We start from the raw sequence: 24,822 nt of genomic DNA on the forward strand, positions 1-24,822 counted from the left end.
AAGTGGGTCCTACTCTCCAGTTGCAACGCTTGGGCTTCTCATTGCGGTGGCTTCTTTTGTTGCAGAGCACGGGTTCTACAGTGCGTGGACTCAGCAGTTGCAGTTCCTGGGCTCTAGAGCACAGACTCAATAGTTGTGGCACATGGGTTTAGTTGCTCTGAGGCATGTAGGATCTTCTTGGATTAGGGATTGAACTGGTGTCTCCTGCTTTGACTCGTGGATTCTTTACCACTGAGCCACCACAGAAGCCCTGAGTTGTTTCTTTTATTTGGGGATATCTTTTGGAAGTTGGGGCAAATGCTTTGAAGGCTAGACCACCATCTTTCTATTCTAAGCAGGCAGGGTTCATGGGCTGTGGGAAGGTGAAGTTTGGTTACAGATTTAGGATGAATGTATGTGTCCTTGAAGGAGGCTTATAACCTTCTGAATCTGTGAAATATATAAATGGTGACACAGAAATATAGATAGTTGACACACAAACTAGAGTAAGTTTCTTTCCTACTTTCTTTCTACAGTCAGGTATACTTAATACTTGAACTCTGATAGGAGTAAGAAAAGAAAACATTCCCCCTTCCCTACGTCAGCATCACTCTTTAGTTAGAATGAGAGGAGTGAAGTCAAAGTGAAGGGTAAGAATCTCTTCCCTTTCTTGGTTAATTGTCAGTCACACCTTAGGCCTGCTGTATTCCATGGCATGGTGGGCATAATTCTATGATAGGCCAAACTGCATCATGTTCTAATTATGTATTCAAATGTGCTGGTCCAAGGGTCACACTTTGACTTGAAGGTAGGGAGTGCATGCTAAGTTCCTTCAACTGTGTGACTCTTTGTGACCCTATGGACCATAGCCTGTCAGGCTCCTCTGTCTCTAGGCAAAACTGGAGTGGGGTGCCATTTTCTTCTCCAGGGGATCTCCCCAGCCCATTGTCTCTTGCATCTCCTGCATTGGCAGGCAGGTTCTTTACCACTAGCGCCACCTGGGAAGCCCTGACTCGAAGGTAGAGACCATGTATTAATTGTAATGATGTGCCCAGTGTCTTCAAGGCAGCTTGGCAGACAGTAGGTGTCAGTAACTGCTATATGGCAAAATAGAATAAATGATGGCTTTTAGTAACTAATTACATCAACAAAAGTTGAAAATATTACATTAAAATCTTTGTGGATTATGGAAACTAATTTGTCAATAAATATCAAGGGCCACATCCTATGAGCCAATAATTATAACAAAATATTATACCCTATGAACCGTAATTACATTTATCTTCAGAAAGGCTTTGAAATTCAAAAACAGCATTTGGTAAAAAAAAAAAAATAATGTTACATACAAGTTGGAAAATTATGTACAAGTTGGAAAAACTGAAAACAACTTAAAAATCCAAGAGTAGGAAAATATTTTTTTGGAATATTTAATAACATTGGAAAATGCTCAAGGAAGGAAGGGGAGAAAAATCATGACACACATCCTGCTTTTGTTTTAAACTTAAAAAAAAACCTTTAAACATAGCATCACATTACAAAGATGTCCCAAGTATTAAAAATTCTGCCAAAGCAGTGTTTGTAATGGCTATAGAATTCCATTGGATATAAATACAATAAGTTATGAATTGTGTTTTATAAATGTACACAAGCTTCCCTGGTGGCTTAGCAGTAAAGAATCCACCTGCAATGCAGGAGATGGAGGAGATGCAGGTTTGATCCCTGGGTCAAGAAGATTCCCTGGAGAAGGGCATGGCAACCCACTCCAGTATTCTTGCCTGGAGAATCCCATGCACAGAGGAGCCTGGAGGGCTACAGTCTATGGGGTCACAGAGTCGGACATGACTGAAGGGAATTAGCATGTGCACACACACTAAAATCACACATAGATGGGGTAATATGCATATTGTCTGGCACCTTCTTTTTCTCAGCTAACAACATTATCTAGAGACCTCACCACAGAAGCACATGCAAAACTTCCTCAATTCGTTTTTTTTGTGCTGGGATAGTATTCCATTGCAGAGATGTGCACTGATTTTTTCAAAACAACTTGCATTGATACTTTCAACTATTTCTAGCCTTTTGCTGTTAAATAGTCCTGTGACAGACACTTTTGACATATATTTCTGTGCATTTATGCAATTATATCTGTGGGATAAATTCTGATACTGCTGGATCAAAGAAAAGATTCTTTTTAAGAACTCCAATAGACATTGGCAAATTGCGCTCCAAACTGTTACACCAATGAACGCTGTCTTGAACACTGCATAAGGTCACTTCTTCATTTAAAATGAAATAATGGATGGGATATATTTGCATGGGTGTATTTGAAACAGAGTTCATGAGCTCCAGCAATGCACAGTGCCATGAAAACTGGGTGTCCCTCCTTTCTCCCCTACATCCTTCCCACTCTGCCTTCCCTCCTTCTTGCCTTTTTTTTTTTTCCTTCCTTCCTTCTCCTTCTCTCCTTTCCCTCCATCTTTCTTCCTTTCTTCCCTCTTTCCTGCCCTTCCTTTCTTCCTTCCCACCTTGTTACAGGAGGAGAGACATGTGGGAAATTAGAGTGAAGGTCATGTTCCACTTAAAGAATTACAAGAAAACAGGGAATGGGCTTAGCTGGAGCAGGGTGCTCCCTCTGGCAGGACAGATGCTGAAACTGGACCCATACAAGAGGAGATCAGCGTGGCCCCTGTCTGAGGATGATATACAATTCTGTGAAGTATTCAATATGTTACAGTGGCTGTGATGTGATGATGTGCTCACTAACCTTATTGTGGTGTGCTGGGCTAAGTCGCTTCAGTCGTGTTCGACTCTTTGTGACCAAATGGACGGTAGTCTGCCAGGCTCCTCTGTCCATAGGATTCCCCAGGCAAGGATTGCCATTTCCTGCTCCAGGGATCTTCCTGACCCAGGGATCGAACCCGTGTCTCTTACATCTCCTGCACTGGCAGGCAGGTTCTTTACCACTTGCGCCACCTGGGAAGCCTAATCTTATTGTGGTAATTGTGTCAAATCATGATGTACAAACCATCACACTGTACATGTTAAAAGATGAACTGAGGCATATTAAAAAACTTGAGTTTATTGAGCAAAAATAGATTTGAATGGAGTGGTGTTAAATCACAAGTGGTGAGGGCCCTCCACTGATGGGACCTCAGGGAGAGACTCTCTAGAGAAAAGGTGAAAACCAAGTGAGGAAATGATTGATGGTTGGCTTCAGCCTCAAGCCTGATGGGTGGTTTGTGCTCAGCTGTCCTTGAGTTTCAATTTCATAACCTTGAGGCATATACAAATTTAGATTTTGGCTTGCTGATGTCAGCCGCAATAACAATAGAGACACACTGAACTCATGACCTACCAGTTTAATTAACCTAGTGTACACCTTAACCTTAACAACATTGTATGTCAAATGTATCTTGAGAAAACAGGAATGAAACCTGGAAGCAGACTGTTATGGGGAATACAGTACATAGAAATAAATCTGCAGTATGGGCAAGCTGGGTGGGACAATTTGGATGTGTCTCATTTTCCTGGGCACAGAAAGGATTCATGGAGGATCCTTGTTAAGATGCAGATTCTGATTCTGCACGTCTAGGGTGAGGCCTGAGGTTCTGCATTTCTAGTGGGCTTGCACGTGACACTTATGTGACTGGTCTGGGATCACACTTTGAGGAAAAGCACTTAGTTGACAAAGCCTCCTGCCAGAAACCAGTGGGGAGCGGGGGAGCGTTACTGTTGGAGTCAGGAATGCCCCTGCAAGTGTTACAAGGTGACAGAGAGACGGCAGGCTCAGCCGGTCACTGCTACTTCATCCACCAGCTCCAGCCGGGCCCACCGCAGCAAGGGGACCAAACAAATGCTGCATGAAACCTATGCTTACTTCCCCCACTCCTACAGGAACCCTTACCTTTAAATCAGATCATATTCTATTTGCTTCATCTCCAGAAGTCAGTAATAACTTCTGTCACACAGAGTCCTTCAGTATTTCCTTGATTTGAGGAATCAAACCCTGGTGTCGCTGACTCTGTCCAGGGTTTAAGCGACAATCACTTGCCTTTGGTTCAGTCTGCCCACAGCCTGCAGCTGGAGGGACAGAGGCCCTGCCTGTTCCTTTCCTTATGAGATGAAATGAACACAGTAGAACTACTGCCCGAAGGCCCAGAATTAACATGTGGCCTTACAGCACTGTGACTTCCCCTGGATTGGGCTACTTGCAAGCTTCTCTGCAACCTCCCCATATTCCACCAAGATATTTTCTGAAGTGTTACATTCGGCAAAGCTAAGGCTGCTAATCTATGTTTAGGAACCAGGATACTGCTATATTTAAGTCTTCCTGTGTGATTGTTTCCTTGCCATCAATCCTTGTAAATCAAGAGGAGTTTAAATGCTAACTTCAAAAATTCACAAGCTGCAGTTGACAGGAACATTTTTCACCTCCCTGATCCAAGCAGACAATGCGTGATGCTGGAGGGCTAGCTGTTACCTCTCTCAGCTTCTGCTCAAGGATAGGGAGCCCAGATGATACCTGAGAACACACACACACACACACACACACACACACACACACACACACACACTATACAAACAAGAGCTCTGGTTTGAAGCCTTAGGGAAACTAGCTAAAGCTTGCTCTCCTTTTCAAAACATAAGCAAGAGGACAAGACTCGAACAAGCACAGGTCTTAAGAAATTTGTCACCTGATGAAGCTGTTCAATGTATCCTCTGTGTTTATTTATACTCAGAAAAGTATTTGCATCTAAGAAATAGGTTCTGTGTGAGTGAATGGTATATTCTTCTAAAGCCTGGTGGATACTCAGGGTCAGCTTTCTGAGTAATAGACACAAATTAAGGATCCATGAGAAAAATTTCTAATACGCTTGTATTCACTTTAAATTTTGCTCTAATTAAGGATCATTAAAATATATGATGGTTAGCAATTAGGTTGTTTTTATGCTTGATTCATGATTTCATTTGCATTAAAAAGTTTTGAATAGAAAATCAGAGAGGCATAATGTTTCTTTCCTTTTTCAAGAAATTAGGATGTATAAACTCTATGTTTATAACAAACGATTATCTACCTGGTGTACAAAAGAAAACAGACAACTCTTTGAGAGTTATCTTTACATATAAACACATCAAAAGCCATACAGATCTTTATGCATTTATATGGATGATTTAAACGAAATATGAAATGGGAGCTTAGATAAAGGCTTGTTTCAGGACCATTGAATATCAAGACTCTTTTCCACCAAGGATGCTGAAGGAACTGCTCAGGTTTCATGGAGGAACAAGAAGTGCATAACCCTGGTCTACTCCAAGGACACCTTTGTCATGGGTGTGCTGGCAGGCTGCACCAGTTCCAAAATTATTACCTCTGTTTCAAACCCACTCTTCCCTACTTGCATTGGGATGCTGAGCCCATGTCTCTGCTGACCATATTTTCCCTTTGTCAGCAGCTTTCTACTAGGCTCGCTCCGCCAGAAGGGGGTGCCAGAGGGAGACAGGTGAGCGGGAGAACTTCCCTCCCATCCCTGTGAATGTCAGGCTGACCCGCTCCCCACCAGCAGCTGGTGAATTCACTTCTGGTTTCTCCGACCTGTCCAACTTTCCTGTAAACCCTCAGAGATCCCAGCACAAGAAGCTGGCATCCTCTTTATCTGCAACCTGGGTACCACACTACGGGGCCCATCTGCAAGCTCAGAGCCATTAGCATGAGTGACCCAGCAGTCCCCTCCTGAATGTCTGAGTCTCTGTGCCCAGGGCCCCTCCTCCAGGCTTCTGAGTTTTCATATCCCAATCTCTTCCTCCTACTCTTCTGACCTTGGTGCCAACCATTTCCTGCACTTGCTACTCTGAGATATTCCAGTATCCCCTGTCTTCTTGGCTCCCTAATACATGGTTAACAACTCAGTATTACACTCCCTCCACTAGAACAACTGGTGTGTGCTTTCTCCCAACAGGCCCTGCCTATGGACAAGCTGGTGGAGAGGCTGGGCAGGGGTCCTTCCCAAGATGTGTTCTCTGAACACAGAAGACATCCTTAGGTGATCTGTTGTGTGATTTGATATTAAATCAGCTGTAGGTCAAGCTACCTGGCCCTTACCAAGGCATCAGACATGAGCACAAGAAAAAGTTGTTCTGTGATCTTCCACCTCCATCCACTGCTACCCACGTTCTAACCGGAAATGGGAATGAATAGGCTGTGAGGTGGTAATTACAGAATTCTACAACCTCCTCAGTGTACACACACTCACAAGCAGATTTACACACTCATGACATACACCCACACACCACACCATACACACTTTTTCACCATTTCTTCAGCGAGAAATTAAAGCAATGAGAGGGATTTCCAGAGAGGAATCTGGAGAGCCACAACCAGGACACCAGGCGTGGTTTGCTGTTTTAGTTGCCAAGTCATGTCCAGCTCTTTATGGCCCCAAGGACTGTAGCCAGCCAGGCTCCTCTGTTCATGTGGCTAGATGAAGAGAATTCTATGTCGTTAGCAGAATAAATGCCAGCAATGTTGGGGTTGCAGTTGACATTTATTTCCCTATACAGTGGACTAAAAAGTAAATGCACCTTGATTTGAAATACTTTTAAATGAGTGGGAAAATTCCCAGTAATTCATTTACTTTTAGGAAAAGCATAATGCTAAAGTGCTGCTTGTTCAGATGCCAACCCAGGAGGCAACACTCTAACCGGAACAAACGCTCCTGTTTTTGCAGGAGGCAGTCGTGTGCTGCACGAGTCTTGCTCAGGCAAGTTCCCAAAAACCTTTTGTTCGTGCTGCTTGAACACAGCAAGATTTACACACAGAAACATTGCGTGACAGATGTCAGGTGTGTTGCTTTGTCTACAACAGTGAGGACTGGAAATAGCTCCTGAATCTTGTCTATTTCTCCTGCCTCTCATTTTTTGTCTTCCTATTTGAACCATCCTGGAACAGGCACGCATGAGCACCATAGGGGTCCTGAGGCTATTGGCTGAATCACCTTTGCCCCTAGTCGAGGTTGGAAGGGATCAGCTCGAGTTTGTGGTGCTTGTTACAGATGTAGAAGCTACAGTTATAGGCTGAGTTGGCTGAACATTTATTTGAAAAATATTCAGTGTCTTCTAGAGAGACAGTGGCAGGCTATGAGCAGATTCTTCAGAGGAAGGATCCCTGCAGCCCATACCTGCCTGGATCCCACACTACCCGGAAGTTGCCTGGATCAGTCCTCAGGATCCCTGGATTCTAGGTCTGCTCTGTCCACAGGCTGAGGCTTAGAGGACATTCCTGTCATCTGCAGAGTGAGCTCAAAGCTATACTGCATGTCCTCCAGACTAAATGTCAACAAGTTACAGAGATGCTACATTGTCTTGATGGCATAGAACCATTTCAGTTTTCACAGTCTGGAGATGGCACATGCCCACACAGTCCATTCTGGTCAGCATCTAGTATTAGACACAGTGGCTGGACACAGGCATCAGTGTGGCAGGCAGTGCTGCTGATGTGCGGTAGGGGAGGAGACCCTGGATGCTGGTCACAGACATGGCTGCAATTAACCCTTCTCCTGTGTCCCAGGCCCTGGACCTAATTACCTCAGGTAATAACAGGCATTGTTATCCACATTCACAGATGATGAGGTTAAATCTCAAAGAGGTAAAGCTGTGGCTCAAGGTCATAGAGCTGTTTGATGGCAAAAAGTCAGAGTTTATACCCAGGTCTCCTTCTCAGGGCAATCACAAACCCCGTCTGACTCCCTCTCTCCCCACTCAATTTTAGGCTTTAGGAGCCTTTTCTCAGGTGATTACAATTTTACAGGCAACACTCATAACTTCTTGGGTGACAGTGACCTGGTTATAATATTATGACAGGTTAGTATTTTCCTAAAATTAACCAGCCAGTTCTTTAAAATAAAAAGTAAGTTTAAAGCCTCTCTGGTCTTTGTGGGCATCCATTGAATTGGCCAGTGGTTTACAACTGTTGCTGCGTCCTCCTCCTCTCCAGTACATCTATCCCTGGACCTTACTGATTTATATGCACCAAACGTTTGCAAGAACTGTACTCTTCATGCTGGTCTCCAGTGTTCCTTCTAAGTGACAAACATCTGCCACCTTAGCACATTCTTTAATACTTCTGTTTTGGCATGCATGCTCCTAAACAGGATTTACTCATCACTATTCAGCCAACAACTTGGAGCGCAACAGTGGGCTTCTATGTGCTTGATCAAATTTAGGTCAAAAGTCATAAGAAACAAATGAGAGTAGGCAACATTATCTTTCTCATTTTATGAAGCAGGAAAGGGAGGCTCAGAAAACTCAGCAAGTCACTCAAAACTACAGAGCAGGTAAGTCACAGAGTTGATCTGGAAGTTCCAGCCAAATTTCCAGGGCTGACACAGTTCCCAACACATGTAAACACAGAGCTTGAGGGATCCCCAGAACCCCACTGTACACAGCAGAATTTGTGGTAGGAGGAAAATAGTTAACAGGGCTAGTGGTATTTCCTTCCCTCCAACCTTGGTGTAGGAAGAAGCTCTGTGGTCCTCAGGTTGTGGAGTTGGATGCAACGGCTGGGCTGTCAGTATTTACAGACATTCCGTCAGGGGTGCTGACAAGAGCAGCTTAAAGAAATGAAACATCATTCTCAAGCACAGTTTGGAAGATACAAACTGCTTGAGATGCCCCATTATGTTGTTACATAACTCCTGTATTTTCTGTATTCGTCATTTTTTTCTTGCACAGATACAGACTGTACTTCCTTCTATTGATGTGCCGAAGCAGCCAAGAAACATCCTGCTGCAGTTGACACTCAAAAGGTACAAATATGCCAGAGCCTCTGACATTGCTTTTCGCTTTTAAGTTCGAAAGAATGTGTGTCATATACAAAGTAAAAGTTAAAAATTAAAAACAATGAGATGCAAGAGATAAAAAACAATACAGTGTGTAGAATGTAATAGCAAGATGTTCATCAGTGAATTTGTCTATGAAATTTCCCCGCTTCTAGTCCTGAGAAGTCATCCTTGAGGGCTCACTGTCTCCTATGAACACCTTGCATCAAGCCTCACATGAAAGCCCTGCTCCTTACTGCAGCCCTACATGCTATCCAGAGAAAACAGACCTCTGATTGTCTGAAAACTGCCCTTACAGCCCGTTTTCCTTAAGTTTAATCACAGTCCACCCAAGGGATTATTATAGATGAGTGAGTGATCTTTCGGAGACTTGGGGACACCAGAAGGAAGAAACTCATTTGTTTATGTCCCCATATTTCATTCATTCATCCACTCACTCATCCTTTTGTACTCATTGAATACCTAATCTTTGTGCCAAGGAATCAAAGCATCCTGTTTAAATCATCTATCTTTTTTCCATGGACAAATGCAATAAGGAAGTCTTACAAATGCAATAATCATATCTGCCTTTCAAAACACACCATTTCACCCTCACATTTCTCAACATGAGGGGTGTTTTTTTTATAATGCTCTTTAGGCTGTCTGGCAAAAACCTTCTAAGTTAATTTACTCACCACCTTCCACTTAGGCAGAAAATTGTGTCATACAAACACACGCACAAATTACAGAGCACTTGTCTTATACCCAAATAACCTAGTCTGTGAAGAATCTTGGTATGATTTGAGAGGTATTAAAACCTCATTGTCTGGAAGCTGTGTTTAATGAGGACTCTTTCCTGGTCTTCCTTTCTTGTTTGATGGGGTCTCATAATAAGCATCATGGTGTCCATGCTTCTGTTTGCAGGAGATCAATGTTAGCCTGCATCTCAACTATGAAATGACTCTCTTATGAATTTTTAAAGTAATCCAAGTAGCAATTTCAGAGACTAACTTTGTGTTGCTTTGGTTTCCCAAAAAAATTCAATTAGGAAAGAATGTATATACCAGTGAATTTTAAATGTTCTTCCCAATTCCATGGCAGGTAAAATATTCACAGAGACCAAGGGTCCTAATATTCCAGAAAGCTACAGGCCAAGCAAACAGCAAAAAGCATTCTGGAGGAATTAAGTAGCACCTAGCATTTTACAGAATGCATAGAAGAAGTATGAATTACAAAAACTGGACAACAGTGACTGAACTTAAGTTGAATCTTACCAATCATCACAGCTAATATAATTAAGTTTTACAAATTGTTAAAGGGTTCTGATACAAAGAATAGGTCATCTCAGTTCAGAATAGAGTGGGACATGCCGAAGACCACCAGCAAAATATGTGCCATACAAGGAGGAGAAAAAGCTGGACCAGACTGGACAAGTCATGCTGCAGAAGGGCACCTGCCATGTCCTAGGGAAGGAGGTGGAAATTTGTTGTGCTCACACTATCTTGTCCTCTGCACCCCTGCATTGAGCCATCAGATTTCTTCATTCATACTGTTCACATGCCAAAAAGTAAAGTTGATCACACTCCACAAATACTTGAGAGACCTTTAGACAGTTCTGTGTTAAGAAACACTCCATGCTTTAATATGTCAAGACTTTCTCGGCTATTACAGATACATAATATAATAAGCCTTATATGGAAAAGGCCTGAACATGGGCAAACCAACCCAGCAGAATCCCTTCCTGAAGTCTGAAGAGGCTCCACGTTGCATTACTGTTGGGTGGCCTGCTTTTCTTAGAACATCTAAACTAGTAATTGTACTTCAACACTTCTTTATTAGTTGACCATAAAAATAGAAAGTCAAACACAGTTAATTAATGCATGGCAGTAGGGAAACACACTCATCAAATCAGCCAAGGGCATCCCTGTCATTTATTCCTCAGAGACTTCAAATCAAAATCTGTCTTCAGTTTTGCTCTTAACTCTTCTTCAAGGGTCACGTATTTTTAATTAAAAAAAAAATGTAAGAAGGAAACATTTAATTCTAATTAAATCAACAGATAGTAAATTTTCTCTAAGTACTTCTAGTCTTACTTTTAAATAGAGTTAACCCCCCTAGAAGACTATGTGGTCTAGTTCATCATAGACCATCACCAAAAGAAGCCACCTCTATGAACTTCCCATCTGCATTTCCTGCATAAAGATTGTTGAGGATGTGACATCCCTCCATATGCTCTATATGAAACCAAACACAAAAGCTCTGTCTCCCCTGAGGAATCAGTAACAGTCACATTCTTGCTAACGAGAACTAGTAACTATATCATGTCTCTCTGTTTTGACTTGGTTTCCTAGAAGCTCAGGACCACACTTCACACTCTGCCATAGCGACAATAGTCACACTTTGACTACCCCTCACTTCTCTCTGATCTTCATTTTCTATATATATTATTAGGTTTACTGCATATTTCATTTAATGTAAAAATGAATTAGATAAACTTCTCTCAGGAGTTAGAGGTAATCTCTGATCAGCACAACATGCTATTCATATGTGTCAACTGGTAGTCTGATTTTCAGATCCCTTTAACAGAGAGTTAGAGAATAAATTTTTAAGTAGAATTTCAGTCTCTCAAAGACAAAGACTGTGTCTCATTTCACTCTTCACTCCACCATTCTCTGCAAACAGCAGGGGCTACTGAAGGCAATAAGGACTAACACTGCTTATTGAGGGCTGGGTCCATATTTCTTAGAATTGGATATAAACCGGGACTGGAACTTGGCTCCAAAGTAGGAGTTGCAGAATTAGAAGATAAGTAGAGAAGGTTTTAATTTCCGTGGTAAGAAGTCCTCTGATCTCATAGAGTTGGGGAGACTTGTGGAAATCTGGTGCATGATTACAAGTTGTCCTGAGGCTCCTGGATCAAGGGCCTGGTGGAGTGCCAGAGAGTCTGGCAGCATTGCAGCATCAGGGGACAACCGTGGCCTAATGGAAAATTGTCCAAGACCAATGACTTGAACAAGAGACAAGGGAGACAGAGCCCTGTGCCTGGGCAGCAACCTACACCTCTGTAAGCTGCTTTCTCTCACCTGCCCCACTCTCCTCAAATCTCAACTGGTTCTCTGCTTTTCTCTGTGATGTACATCATAATTTCCTGGGATTGGAACACTGCTGTTGAAGATACATTAGAAAATAATCCTTTCTTCCCTCCTCTTGTGAGATGATGCAAAGGCAGAGGCACCCTGTCTTTTCTGAAATCTCTTTTGTCAGTTTCATTTCTGCCCTGATATTGATGAGAATGCACAGCTTGACAAGAGTGAGACGGGAATACATGAGCTCAGCTTCCTGCTCGTGCTGTTATCCATGTTGGGTCTGTAACTGAGCAGGGCTCAAAAGCCATGGCAAATCAGAACAGCAAAACAGAGGCTGAGAAGTCTCTGATGTGCTTGAGAAAATCTATTCCTATGTCCAGCATGATTAGTCTGTGGAGAGACCTGGTTGATGAGCTGAAAATATAACTGTACTTATAGATTAGAAGAATTAATATTAAAATACACTACCCAAGGCAATTTACAGATTCAATGCGATTCCTATTGCATTCCAATGCCATTTTTCATAGAACTATAACAAATAATATAAACAATGTGTATGGAAACACAAAAGATCCCAAATAGGCAAAACTATCTTTAGAAAAAAACAACAAAGCTACAGGTATCATACTCTCTGATTTCAAACTACACTACAAAGTTTCAGTAATCAAAACAGTATGGTATTGGCATGAAAACAGACACATTGATCAATGAAGTAGAATAGAGAGCCCAGAACCTATACTTATGTGGTCAATTAATCTACAACAAACACGGCAAGAATACAGAATGGAGAAAAGACATCCTCTTCAGTAAACAGTGTTGGGAAAACGCAGTAGCTAAATTTAAAAGAATCAAACTGAACTGCATTCTCATACTATATAAAAAAATAAACTCCAAATGGATTAAAGACTTAAATGTGAGACCTGAAATCATAAAACTTCTAGAAGAAAACATAGGCAGTTTTTCTTTGATATTGATCTTAGCAATTGTTTTTTGGATATGTGTCCTCAGGCAAGAGAAACAAAAGCAAAAATAGTCAAATGGGATAACCCCAAACCAAAAAGCTTTTGCACAGTGAAGGAAACTACCTACATAATGAAAAGACATCTACTGAATGCAAAAGATATTTGCAAATCACATATACAATAAGGTTGAAAGTGAAAGTGTTAGTTGGTCAGTCATGTCCAACTAATTGTGACCCCATGAACTGAAGGCCACCAGGTTCTTCTGTCCATGGAATTTTCCAGGCAAGGATACTTGAGTGGGTAAGCATTCCTTTCAGGAGATCTTCCTGACCCAAGGATTGAACCCAGGTCTCCCATAGTACAGGCAGATTCTTTACCATCTGAGCCACCAGGGGAGCCCAAAGTGAAAGTGTCAGTCACTCAGTCTTGTCTAACTCTATGTGACCCCATGGACTGTAGTCTTTTAGTCTCCTGTGTTCATGGAATTCTCCAGGCAAGAATACTGGAGTGTGTAGCCATTCCCTTCTCCAAGGGATCTTCTCAGCCCAGGGATCAAACCCAGGTCTCCTGCATTTCAGGCAGGTTCTTTACTATCAGAGCCACTAGGGCCTGGTGGTTAATAATATTATTAAGAGGTTAATATCCAAAATATACAAAGAACTCATACAACTAAATATCAAAAAACAAACAACCTGATTAAGATATTGGCAGAGAACCTGAATAGACATTTTTCTAAAGAAGACATACAGATGGCCAACAGACACATGAAAAAAATGCTCAACATCACTAATCATCAGGGAAAATGCAATTCAAAGCCACAATGAGACATCACCTCACACTCAAAATGGCTATTACCAAAAAGAAATAACAAGTGTTGGTGAGGATGTGGAGAAAAGGGATCCCTCGTACAGTGTTGGTGGGACTACAACTATGAATAGCAGTATGAGGTTCCTCATTAAACTGAAAATAGAACTGTCATAGGATCTAGAAATTTTACTACTGGGTATTTACCTGAAGAAAACAAAACACTAGTTCTAAAAGATATATGCATCTATGTTTACTGCAGCATTATTTACAAATCAAGATATGAAAGCAACCTAAGGGTCAGTGGATAGATGAATGGATAAAGATGCTTATACACACACACACATATATATAAACACATATATATATTATATATAAACATATATATGTATGTTTATATAAACATACATTATTATACATATTTTCCATATATATATATATATATACATATATATATATATATAAAATGAAACATTACTCAGCCATAAAAAAGAAGGAAATCTTGTCATTTGCAACAACATGGATAGAATGTCCTTGAGGATATTATGCAAAGTGAAATAAATCAGATGAAGAAAGACAAATAACATGCAATTTCACTCATATGTGGAATCTAAAAAACAAAACAACTGAAGAAATGTAACAAAACAGAAACAGACTTATGGATACAGAGAATACGCAGGTGGCTGCCAGGTGGGAGGGGGAGGGGGACTGAGTGAAATAGGTGAGGGAGGGTAAGAGGCACAAACTTCAGTTACAAGAGAAGTGAGCCACAGGGATAACTGTAACCATAGTTACAGTCAGTAACTATGTAATAACTTTGGTGACAGATGGTAACTAGACTTATCACTGTGATCATATCGTAATGTATAGAAATATCAAATCACTATGCTGTGCATCTGGAGCTAACAGAGTGTTACAGGTCAATTATACTTCAACAAACTCATAGAAAAAGAGTTCGGATTTGTGATTATCCAAGATGGGGGAAGAGGGAACTGGATGCAGGCAGTCAAAAGGTACAAACTACCAGTTATAAGATAAATAAGTCCTGGGATGTAATGTACAACATGAGAAATATAATTAACACTACTGTATGTTGTTATGAAAGTTGTTAAGAATTCTCATCTCAGGGAAAGAAAATTTCTTTTTCTTTTTTGTATCTGTAAGAAATGATGGATGTTCAATAAACATATTATAGTCATCATTTCATGATATATGTAAGCCAAATCATTATTCTGTACACCTTAAATTTATACAGTGCTGTATGTAGGTTAATTACGGAGCTTCCCTGGTGGATTAGGGGTAAAGAATCTGCCTGCCAATGCAGGAGACACAAATTTGATCCCTGGGTCAGGAAGATCCCCTGGAGAAGGAAATAGCAACCCACTCCAGTATTTTTGGCTGGAAAATCCCATGGACAGGGGAGCCTGGCAGGCCACAGTCCATGGGGTTGCAAAGAGCAGGACACGACTTAGCGACTAAACGATGACCACAACAATGTAGGTCAATTCTAATTCAATAAAACTGGAAAAAAAAATCTTTTTTTTTTTTTAAAGAATTTGATTACATAAATGTACAGAGTTTTGAAAGCATTCAAGAGTCTAATTAGTAACTCATTGTCTATTCAAATGTTTTAAACTGATATCTAGCCAATTGAAATAAACGGGGTCTTCTGAATGAAAGCAAAACTCAACAAATACAGCAATAAATATAAGACTTTCTCCTTAACCAGTGGGTTTTGGTGGTGCTTAGGATCCTTAGCAATGAACAAACTGTAGATATTTCAAAATAATATAGGAGCGGCTGTGTTAATTCACTGAATTTTATCACAAACATTCTTAATTGTTTCAAAATAATGCCTATTGCCTCCAGCTAGGAGAAATATAAGTTTACTATAATTCAGGCATGGTTTTAATGGGAATCAAAGACATGGAACATATTTGATTTATGGCGCAAAGAAGAAAAAAACTTAAACAAAGTAGAGTAACCAGGAGACACCAGGAAGACGGTAAAAGCCTTGGTTCATGAACACGAACATGGCCCCAGAAGTCCTTGAATTTGTGCCTCCTGCCCCGCAACCATGGACATTTGTTCTGCAGTTGACAGTAGCTAAAGGGCCTCTTTAGGATCATTTGCTTGGAAGCAGGATTTCAAATCTGTAAAAAAAATTTGTGAAAAACTTAAAAGAACAAGTGTTTTCATAGTCAATTAAAAACCAGCTCGTAAGTCAGGGCAACTGGAAGGTCAGGAAAGAGGTGTGAGCAGGGAGGCTCCTAGCCTTTGCTGGTTGTCTGCTGAGTACTAAGCAGAGTGCTGTTGATACCCATGCTAATGATGCCCCCATTTCACAGGTGCAGAAACTGAGGCTGGAGGCAAAGGGACTCATCTGAGACCACAGAGTAAGAAGTGGAGCCAAGTTGTGAACTCAGATTGTTCAGATTCTAAAAACCACTTTCTGTTCATTTCAGCAATTTACCTCTAATGTCACCCACTGTTACAGAAACAGGACAGATGGAAACTTCAGTAGGTACACACACGTGTTGGAAAAAAACAGGTACAGAAGATTTCTGGGGGTAAGATAAGATCCTAGGGACACAGAAATGAGCAGAAGCCCAAGAGCCAAAGGAAAGGCCTCAGCCCTGGCCTGAGAACGTTTTTTGCTCCCGAGAAAGGGAGGAAAGCAAGAGATGCCAGAAAATGGGGAGGAATGTGGAATTGGAGATGCCTAGTGGGTGCGGTGGTCACTGGTCTGTACCTCAGGATCCCTTGTCAGGAGTGAAGTATGATTCCTCAGTGGTGGGGAGCATCCCTTCCACCCACCAACAACGTTGCAGGCAGGGCCACCCCAGCTTGAGCATACTCCATTTCCAGGTAAGGCCTTGCTGAGTGGTACCCTATCCTGGCTTATCCCTCTGCCCAGCTTCCTGCCCTCCCCCACATGTGTGGATCCAGGGAGCTGCCACACCTACCCCCTGCCAGGAAAGCTTTCTGCAGGAAAATCATCTCAGAGCAGGAAAGTTATCTCACTGCTTTCCAGTGAGTCTACCTGCTACAGGAAGTGAAAGAACATTTTTAACAACAGGGATGCCTAATGAATATTTGAAGTTGCATACGTCCTTGTGACATGAAGCCTTTACCACTAGCCTCCAAATAGTCAGCAAAGGTCCAATGCCTTCATGGATGATTTGGTGAGTAAGGATGTGAAGGAAAATGAATAAAGAACCTAGATTTTAAGTCTAAGCCAACATGGCACAGAACGGAGGCAACAGAGAAGATATTCAGGATACCGAAGACTTGTGGTTATCTCGGGAAGAGTGTGAACTACCACACGGGCTGAGGACTTGAGCCAGAACTTCTGAGGCCCTCAAGGGGCAGGACAAGCTGGCTGACATGTGGGTTACAGCTATGAGGCTGAACCGTGCCTTCACAGAGAAGGGAAAATCATTCCTGGTGCAAGCAACAGATGTAACAGGCCCACTTGAGGGAGGAGGCACCATCTGGGCAGTGCAAGGGCCTCTCCATACCTGCAGAGGAGATGAGCTGCTCTTCTGAACTTCCTGAGTGTTGGCCCCACTTGGGCAGCACTTGGCATTCATCCCTGCCTTGTGAGTCACACCCAGGTGTCCAATCTCCCTGGCTAGGGTGTGAGGCTTCTCCCTCACACCTTCCACCTCACAGACTCTCAAGACTGCTGCTGCTGCTGCTGCTAAGTCGCTTCAGTCGTGTCCAACTCTGTGCGACCCCATAGATGGAAGCCCACCAGGCTCCCCCGTCCCTGGGATTCTCCAGGCAAGAACACTGGAGTGGGTTGCCATTTCCTTCTCCAATGCATGAAAGTGAAAAGTGAAAATGAAGTTGCTCAGTCGTGTCTGACTCTTCGCGACCCCATGGACTGCAGCCTACCAGGCTCCTCCGCCCATGGGATTTTCCAGGCAAGAGTACTGGAGTGGGGTGCCATTGCCTTCTCTGATTCTCAAGACAAGCACAATCAATTGATGGCAGACTTCAAGGCAACTGAGCAGGAAGAAGCCTGGCTGGCTCTTTAAAGGATCTCTTAAACCTAAATGTATATTTGGAAAGGCTGCTCTGTGGGGAAGAAGTCCTCATTTGCCAGTCACCAAGCCTTCCTTACACACAAGCTTTTATTTGTTGTTTTGAAATTGAAATGTTGGTTTCAATCAGCAGTTCCTTCAGAAGTGCTGCCTGATAATAATCTTTTATTAAAGAAATGGAATGTTGGAGGCATAACTAACCCCTCTTCAATGAGATTTGGAAAGTGGAGGAGAAATGAAGCAATGCTTCTTCTATTTCTCCACTGAAAGGTTATTTCAGTCAGTCAGACAGAATGAGCTTTATTCATAAAGCACTTGGAAAGCCTCAAATAGTAAGCTCTTTGTATTAAATATCTACATTTGACAAGGAGAAGCTTGAGTTCAGGAAATAAGGTGCTGTTGAAAAACAAACACCCACCAGCTCAGAAAAGCCTGTGATAGGCAGAGAATTTGACAGGAGCAGACTAAGCCTGGACACTAGCTGCGGCCTGGGTTACAAATTCTTCATCTTTTGTGGGTTGGCACATACTAATGTGGAGAAAGAAATGGCAACCCACTCCATTATTCTTGCCTAGAAAATCCCATGGACAGAGGAACTCGCTGGGCTACAGTCGGATGAGGTCCTAGAGTCAGACGCGGCTGAGTGACTGAGCGCACACACACGTACACACTAATGACCACCGAATGAGAACAAATAAGTTCCAACGCACGATGCCAGGCTTGTGGTAACTAAGAGTTTCTGATGGGTCCAGGGCTCTTGGGTTACTCGCTCCCGCTGTCACCATCTCACCTTGGTAGTGGTTCCCAGCACTGGTTTTAGAATTAATCAGGCATCTATTGGAAACGTAGCTTTGCATTTACTAGCTGTATGACAGTAGGAACATTTCCTAACCTCTTTCTTACAAGATGGAGAGTCTTGCCCCCCTTACAGATACATGGTAAGACCTGCACATAATGGGGTGTTCACTCCCTGGCACAGAGGAAGCAAGCTTCCCTCCACATAAACATCGCTATAACTTTGGTGCAGTTCAGAACCTGAGATGAGGATATTACAAACCTCATACCACTCCATCTTGGAAACTCTTTTAGCTAGCTTAACGCTCCAACATCATTTTTGCGATTGGTACTGTGCTGTGAACTATATATAAGGTTAATGAGAAGAACAACGAAGCTTGTAAGCTTCTCATCTTCAGTTTGACCTTCCTCAGATCAAAGTTAAACTGTGATTGAAAGTGAAAGAAAAATTTTAAGAACTTCTGTGAAGCTACCCACGACAGAACCCATTATTTTGTTTGACCTTAGTGTTACTTACAGAATCTCCCTGTGCCTTCTAGTCGCTTAAGAGTTGACTTCAGCCCTCATCACAGCACTCCACCAGGTCTGTGCTCTGACCTTAATAAGATCTTTCCAAACAGCTGACATGAGCGTTCAGCAAGAAACTGCCAGGAAACTTTCCACAGCCCCAAGGCTCTCAAGGAAGGCTCTGCAACCATAGCAGCTGACACACCAGCTAGTGCCATCTGGCCTGGACAGGCCTCTGTGACACACACAAGTACACAAGCTGGTTTTGAGCATCGGAAGGGCATGCACTTTTTGGGGCACGCACAGGGAAGCCATGGGAGCAGCCCACACACCAGAGCATGGGGAAGCTCCCTGAGGACCACTTTTCTTTTCCTATTCTTCAGTAAGGACTGCATGCTAAATGCCTCCTTAGGGGAGAAGCAGTGCCCATGCGAGTGTGACACCACATCACTACACTCCATCTCACAACACCAAAGTCAGTGTCCTGGAGAGGTGATTTCTCCTATATGTTAGAGACTTAACAGCTCAATGAGTCCCTTCACCTCATTAAGATAAATCACACAAAAATCACTTGCTAAATGCAAAAAACAAAACAAAAACACGCATCACTTTTTTCTCTGTGTGACCACACTATTTTACTCGCAATAAGCAGTGTTTCTGATAAACTGTGTTGGAAATCTTAGTTGAAACCTGAGGCCAAACATGGCTTCTTCCCTTCTACTCCAAATCTAGACTTTGAGACATTTCGTGTACAACTCTGAAGTGTGTTTGCTGAGAGACATGAAAACTCAGCTTCTAAATTCCAAGAATATACCAAAAGCAAGTAAAATAGACCCCACAATGAAAGACTACATTTACAAAAAAAGATAGACAGACAAAGAAAGGTAATATAAGATAGAAAAGTTTGATAATTATTAAGTGGGGGAAACTGCAGAAAAGGCACTCTCATACATTACTGGTAGGAATGAAAATCACATTTGGAAATGTCTAGCAAAATAATATTAAGCATCTTTCTTTTGACCAGGCAATACCACTTACAGAAATCTCCCTTAAAGATAAAAAAGGAAACAAAACAAAAAAGCTGAATGCACAGGTTACTCATTATTTAACTATTTGTAACAACAAAGTTTTGGGAACTCATTGGGACAGGCTGAATGGGCAGCAGTCCATTCACATCAAGGAAACACTGTAAGCTATGAAAAAGAATGAAGTATATTGCTATACATGACCACAGAGCAATTGTCAGGATACACTTCTAAGTGAAACCAACAAAAGTGTGTATAATGTGCTACCAATTTCTTCAGAATATAAACATTTGAATATAATTAAAACATGAAAGAGTGAATGGAAATAAAAACAAAATAAACAAATGGACCTAATTAAACTTAAAAGCTTTTGCATAGCAAAGGAAACCATAAATAAGATGAAAAGACAACCCTCAGAAAGGGAAAAAATAATGGCAAATGAAGCAATGACAAAGGATTAATCTCCAATATATACAAGCAACTCATGCAGCTCAATATCAGAAAAACAAACTCAAAAAAAAAAAAAAATGGGCAGAAGACCTAAATAGATGTTTCTCCAAAGAAGACATACACATGGCTAAAAAACACATGAAAAAATGTTCAACATCACTGATCATTAAAGAAATGAAAATCAAAATCACAATGAGGTTTTGATCTCACACAGGTCAGAATAGCCATCATCAAAAAATCTACAAACAATAAATTCTGGAGAGAATGTGGAGAAAATGGAACCTTTTTGCAGTTGGCGGCAATGTAAATTGATACAACCACTATGGAGAACAGTATGTAGATTTCTCAAAAAAATAGGAATAAAATTACCATATGACCCAGCAATCCCATTACTGGACATATACCCTGAGAAAAACCACAGTTCTAAAAGACACATGTACCCCAACATCCACTCAGTTCAGTTCAGCTCAGTCACTCAGTCGTGTCTGCCTCTTTGCAACCCCATGGACTGCAGCACACCAGGCTTCCCTGTCCATCACCAACTCCCAGAGCTTACTTAAACTCATGTCCATCGAGTCAGTGATGTCATCCAATCATCTCATCCTCTGTCATCCCCTTCTCCTCCCACCTTCAATCTTTCCCAGCATCAGGGTCTTTTCCAATGAGTCAGTTCTTCACATCAGTTGGCCAAAGTATTGGAGCTTCAGCTTCAACATCAGTCCTTCCAATGAACACCCAGGACTGACCTACTTTAGGAGGGACTGGTTGAATCTCCTTGCAGTCCAAGGGACTCTCAAGAGTCTTCTTCAACACCATAGTTCAAAAGCATCAATTCTTCGGTGCTCAGCTTTCTTTATAGTCCAACTCTCACATCCATATATGACTACTGGAAAAACCATAGCTCTGACTAAATGGACCTTTGTTAGCAAAGTAATATTTCTGCTTTGTAATATGCTGCTGGGTTGGTCATAACTTTTCTTCCAAGGAGTAAGCATCTTTTAAATTCATGGCTGCAGTCACCATCTGCAGTGATTTTGGAGCCCAAAAAAATAAAGTCTCTCACTGTTTCCATTGTTTCCCCATCTATTTGCCATGAAGTGATGGGACCAGATGCCATGATCTTCATCTTTTGAATGCTGAGTTTTAAGCCAATTTTTTCACTCTCCTCTTTCACTTTCATCAAGAGGCTCTTTAGTTCCTCTTCACTTTCTGCCATAAGGGTGGTATCATCTGCATATCTGAGGTTATTGATATTTCTCCCGACAATCTTGATTCCAGCTTGTGCTTCATTCAACCTGGCATTTCACATGATGTCCTCTGCATAGAAGTTAAATAAGCAGGATGACAATATACAGCCTTGATGTACTCCTTCCCCGATTTGGAACCAGTCTGTTGTTCCATGTCCAGTTCTAACTGTTGCTTCCTGACCTGCATACAGATTTCTCAGGAGGCAGGTCAGGTGGTCTGGTATTCCCATCTCTTTTAGAATTTTCCACAGTTTGTTGTGATCCACACAGTCAAAGGCTTTGGTGTAGTCAATAAAGTAGAAATAGATGTTTTTCTGGAACTCTCTTGCTTTTTCATTGATCCAGCGGTTGTTGGCAATTTGATCTCTGGTTCCTCTGCCTTTTCTAAATCCAGCTTGAACATCTGGAAGTTCACAGTTCATGTACTGTTGAAGCCTGGCTTGGAGAATTTTGAGCATTACTTTGCTAGCATGTGAGATGAGTGCAATGTTTACTGAAGCACTATTTACAATAGCTAAGACATGGAAGCAAGCTAGTTGTCCATCAACAGATGAATGGATAAAGAAGTTGTGGTATACATATACAATGGAATATTAGTCAGCCATAAAAGGAAGGAATTTGAGTCAGTACTAGGTGAGGTAGATAAACCTAGAGCATGTCATACAGAATGAAGTTAAGCAGAAAGAGAAAAACAAATATCGTATATTAACACATATATATGGAATCTAGAAAAATGGTGCTGATGAACCTATCTGCAGGAGAACAATGGAGACACAGACATAGAGAACAGACTTGTAGACACAGTGGAGGAAAAGAGGGTAGGGCAAATGGAGAGAGGAGCATTGAAACATGTACATTACCATATGTAAAACAGCCAGTAGGAACTTGCTGTATGATGCAGGGAGCTCAACCCAGTGCTCTGTGACAACCTAAAGGGTGGGAAGGAGTCTCCAGAGGGTGGGGACATACTGCTGATACATGCTGACGTAGTATGGCAGAAACCAACACAACATTGTAAAGCAATTATCCTCCAATTAAATATAAATAAATTTTTAAAAAAGAAAGAGTAAGCCATCAAAATTTAAAAATTATTCCCTTTTGAAAAAGGAGGCCATTAGGGTAAGGCATCAGGATAGAGATTAGTCTTTGTTAAATATGTCTTTTTATGAATTTGATTTTGGACTCATGGAAACACTTTACATAATCAAGAAACAAAAGTTAAAAAAAGCGGCTTCTAAAAATTTAAAACAAGCAAGCCTCTGTATAACCACACAGAAACTAATGATGTGGCTCAGTTCAGTAACGGCATGTACATGAGGAAATTACTGAGAGGAAGGAAAGAACAGGGTGAGTTAGAGAGAATGGTGCTTGGAACTCACACAGGACCAGGCCAGGGTATCTTCATACCTGCCAAGCCAACCTGATAATCTACTGGGCCCTGGGTGGAGCACACAGAAGGGTCTTTCCTCACTCATGGGCAATAATCAGGGGCAGTTTAATTGCTGCTCTGGTCCCACATAACAAAGCTGAATCAAACTGTTTCTAAGCAACTTAAGTGAATCCTAAAACAAAGGATAAGATGTTTACTGGAACACAGAAACACCCAGGACCCAACGAAGAAAAATTCACAATGACTGACATTCAGTAAAAGATTACCAGGGAGACTGAGAAGCAGAAAAATGTGATCTATAGTAAGGAGAGAAATAAATCCATCAAAACCAACCCAGAAATGATACTAATGTTAAAATTAGTAGACATGGACATTAAAATGGTTATTACAATTCTACTCTACTTGTTCAAATAGAATTGAACATGTTAATCAGATACATGGAACGTATTTTTCAAAAAGACCCAAATTAAACTTCTAGAGATGAAAACTACAATGTCTGAGATTAAAAAACTATATTGGATAGGATTAATAGCAGTTTAATAGCAGTTTAGTCATTGTAGTAGAAAAGATTAAATTGAAGTCAAAGCCATAGAAACTGTACAAAATGAAACAGATGGGTGGGGATGCCTAAAAAAAAAAAAAAATAAAGAAATTGACCAGAACATCCGTGAGCTCTAGGACAACATCAAGAAGCCTGATATCTGTGTCACGCCGACAGTGGTTTGTTTTCCCGTGGCCTTTGCATGAACTGGCACTGCAGAGATGATTCGGGGTTGTGGTCACCACAAAAGGCTCCTTCCCCTCCAGGGGCAGATGTTTTTCAGGGCATCAGCATCCAGTGGAAGAAACAGGCTCAGGAGCTCCCTAGACCTTCAGGTGTTCTCCATGGCTTCTCCTTCTCAGGCTGGGCTTCGTGAGGTGGATTCCAGCCCTAAAACGTGGTTTCCCTGAGCGAGACGGTGGAGGCCACTCCTACACACATTGTCCACAGGCTCTAAGACAAGCGCCTGACAGGTTCCTCATAGCGAAGTTCAGTCTCAGAATTTCCCAGGTACTGAGTCTCTAATGCTAGGCTTTGTGGGTCCAGAAACCTTAAGGACAACTGCTCAGCAGCCTAAAACTTAACCCCAAACCTGGGTTTCTTTGTGACAATTCTGTGGGCATGAAGGGATTCAGAACTACAAAGGTCTAAAACATGACTCTTCGGTGATCTGCACCCATATCCACAGCTACCACCCAGTTAGGTGTGGGGTCTGTGATGCTAAGTGATGCATCCACTTATGTGATATCCGCAAAAGGCAACACCATGAGCACAAAAAACAGATATGTGGTTCCCAGGAGCAGGTTAGCAGGAGAGACAGACACAAAGGAAGAACACAAGGCAAGTTTTAGAAGTGAGAAAACCATCTTTCAATCTTGATGGTGTTGATGTTTATATAACTATACGTACTTATCAAAATTGATAGAACTGTGTAATTAAAAAAGTAGATTTTATTGTATGCAAATAAAAAAGTGATGCATTTGTCAAATCTCATAGAATCATACTCTAAATAGGGTGAGTTTTACTATTAATAGATATAAATGACCTCTTCCTTAATAAAATAAATAGAAAATGAGTAAACAAAAAAGTCTAAAAATCGAGGCTCTAGAAGCATACATATATAAATGTATTTTTATATGATACTTAGCTTTTATTGAACCCAACTCATATTCTG

The 24,822-nt window shown here is 41.5% G+C and overlaps 1 protein-coding gene and 1 non-coding gene across 19 annotated transcripts in view; one reads left to right on the top strand and one right to left on the bottom strand.

Moving 5' to 3' along the window:
• Positions 1-24,822, bottom strand: part of NEK11 (NIMA related kinase 11) — a 267,287-nt gene that overhangs the window by 15,943 nt on the left and 226,522 nt on the right. Inside the window, exon 18 of one of the 18 annotated variants that reach the window (XM_044947213.2) lies at positions 15,052-15,797. The exons of 16 other annotated variants lie outside the window; for them this stretch is intronic. Coding sequence is in view for 1 of the 2 variants with exons in the window: in XM_025291934.3 (XP_025147719.2) it covers positions 15,770-15,797 (28 nt within the window). In the remaining variant the exon portion in view is untranslated. Of the gene's footprint in view, positions 1-15,051; positions 15,798-24,822 lie in introns of those variants that run through there. One more of the 18 variants, XM_025291934.3, reaches the window with a different exon arrangement.
• On the top strand, positions 2,603-2,710 carry LOC112587413. The gene has a single exon (XR_003111897.2). It is a non-coding gene; the product is annotated as a U6 spliceosomal RNA (small nuclear RNA).

The sequence above is a fragment of the Bubalus bubalis genome, chromosome 1 (assembly GCF_019923935.1).
Source record: "Bubalus bubalis isolate 160015118507 breed Murrah chromosome 1, NDDB_SH_1, whole genome shotgun sequence".
NCBI classification, from domain to species: domain Eukaryota; kingdom Metazoa; phylum Chordata; class Mammalia; order Artiodactyla; family Bovidae; genus Bubalus; species Bubalus bubalis.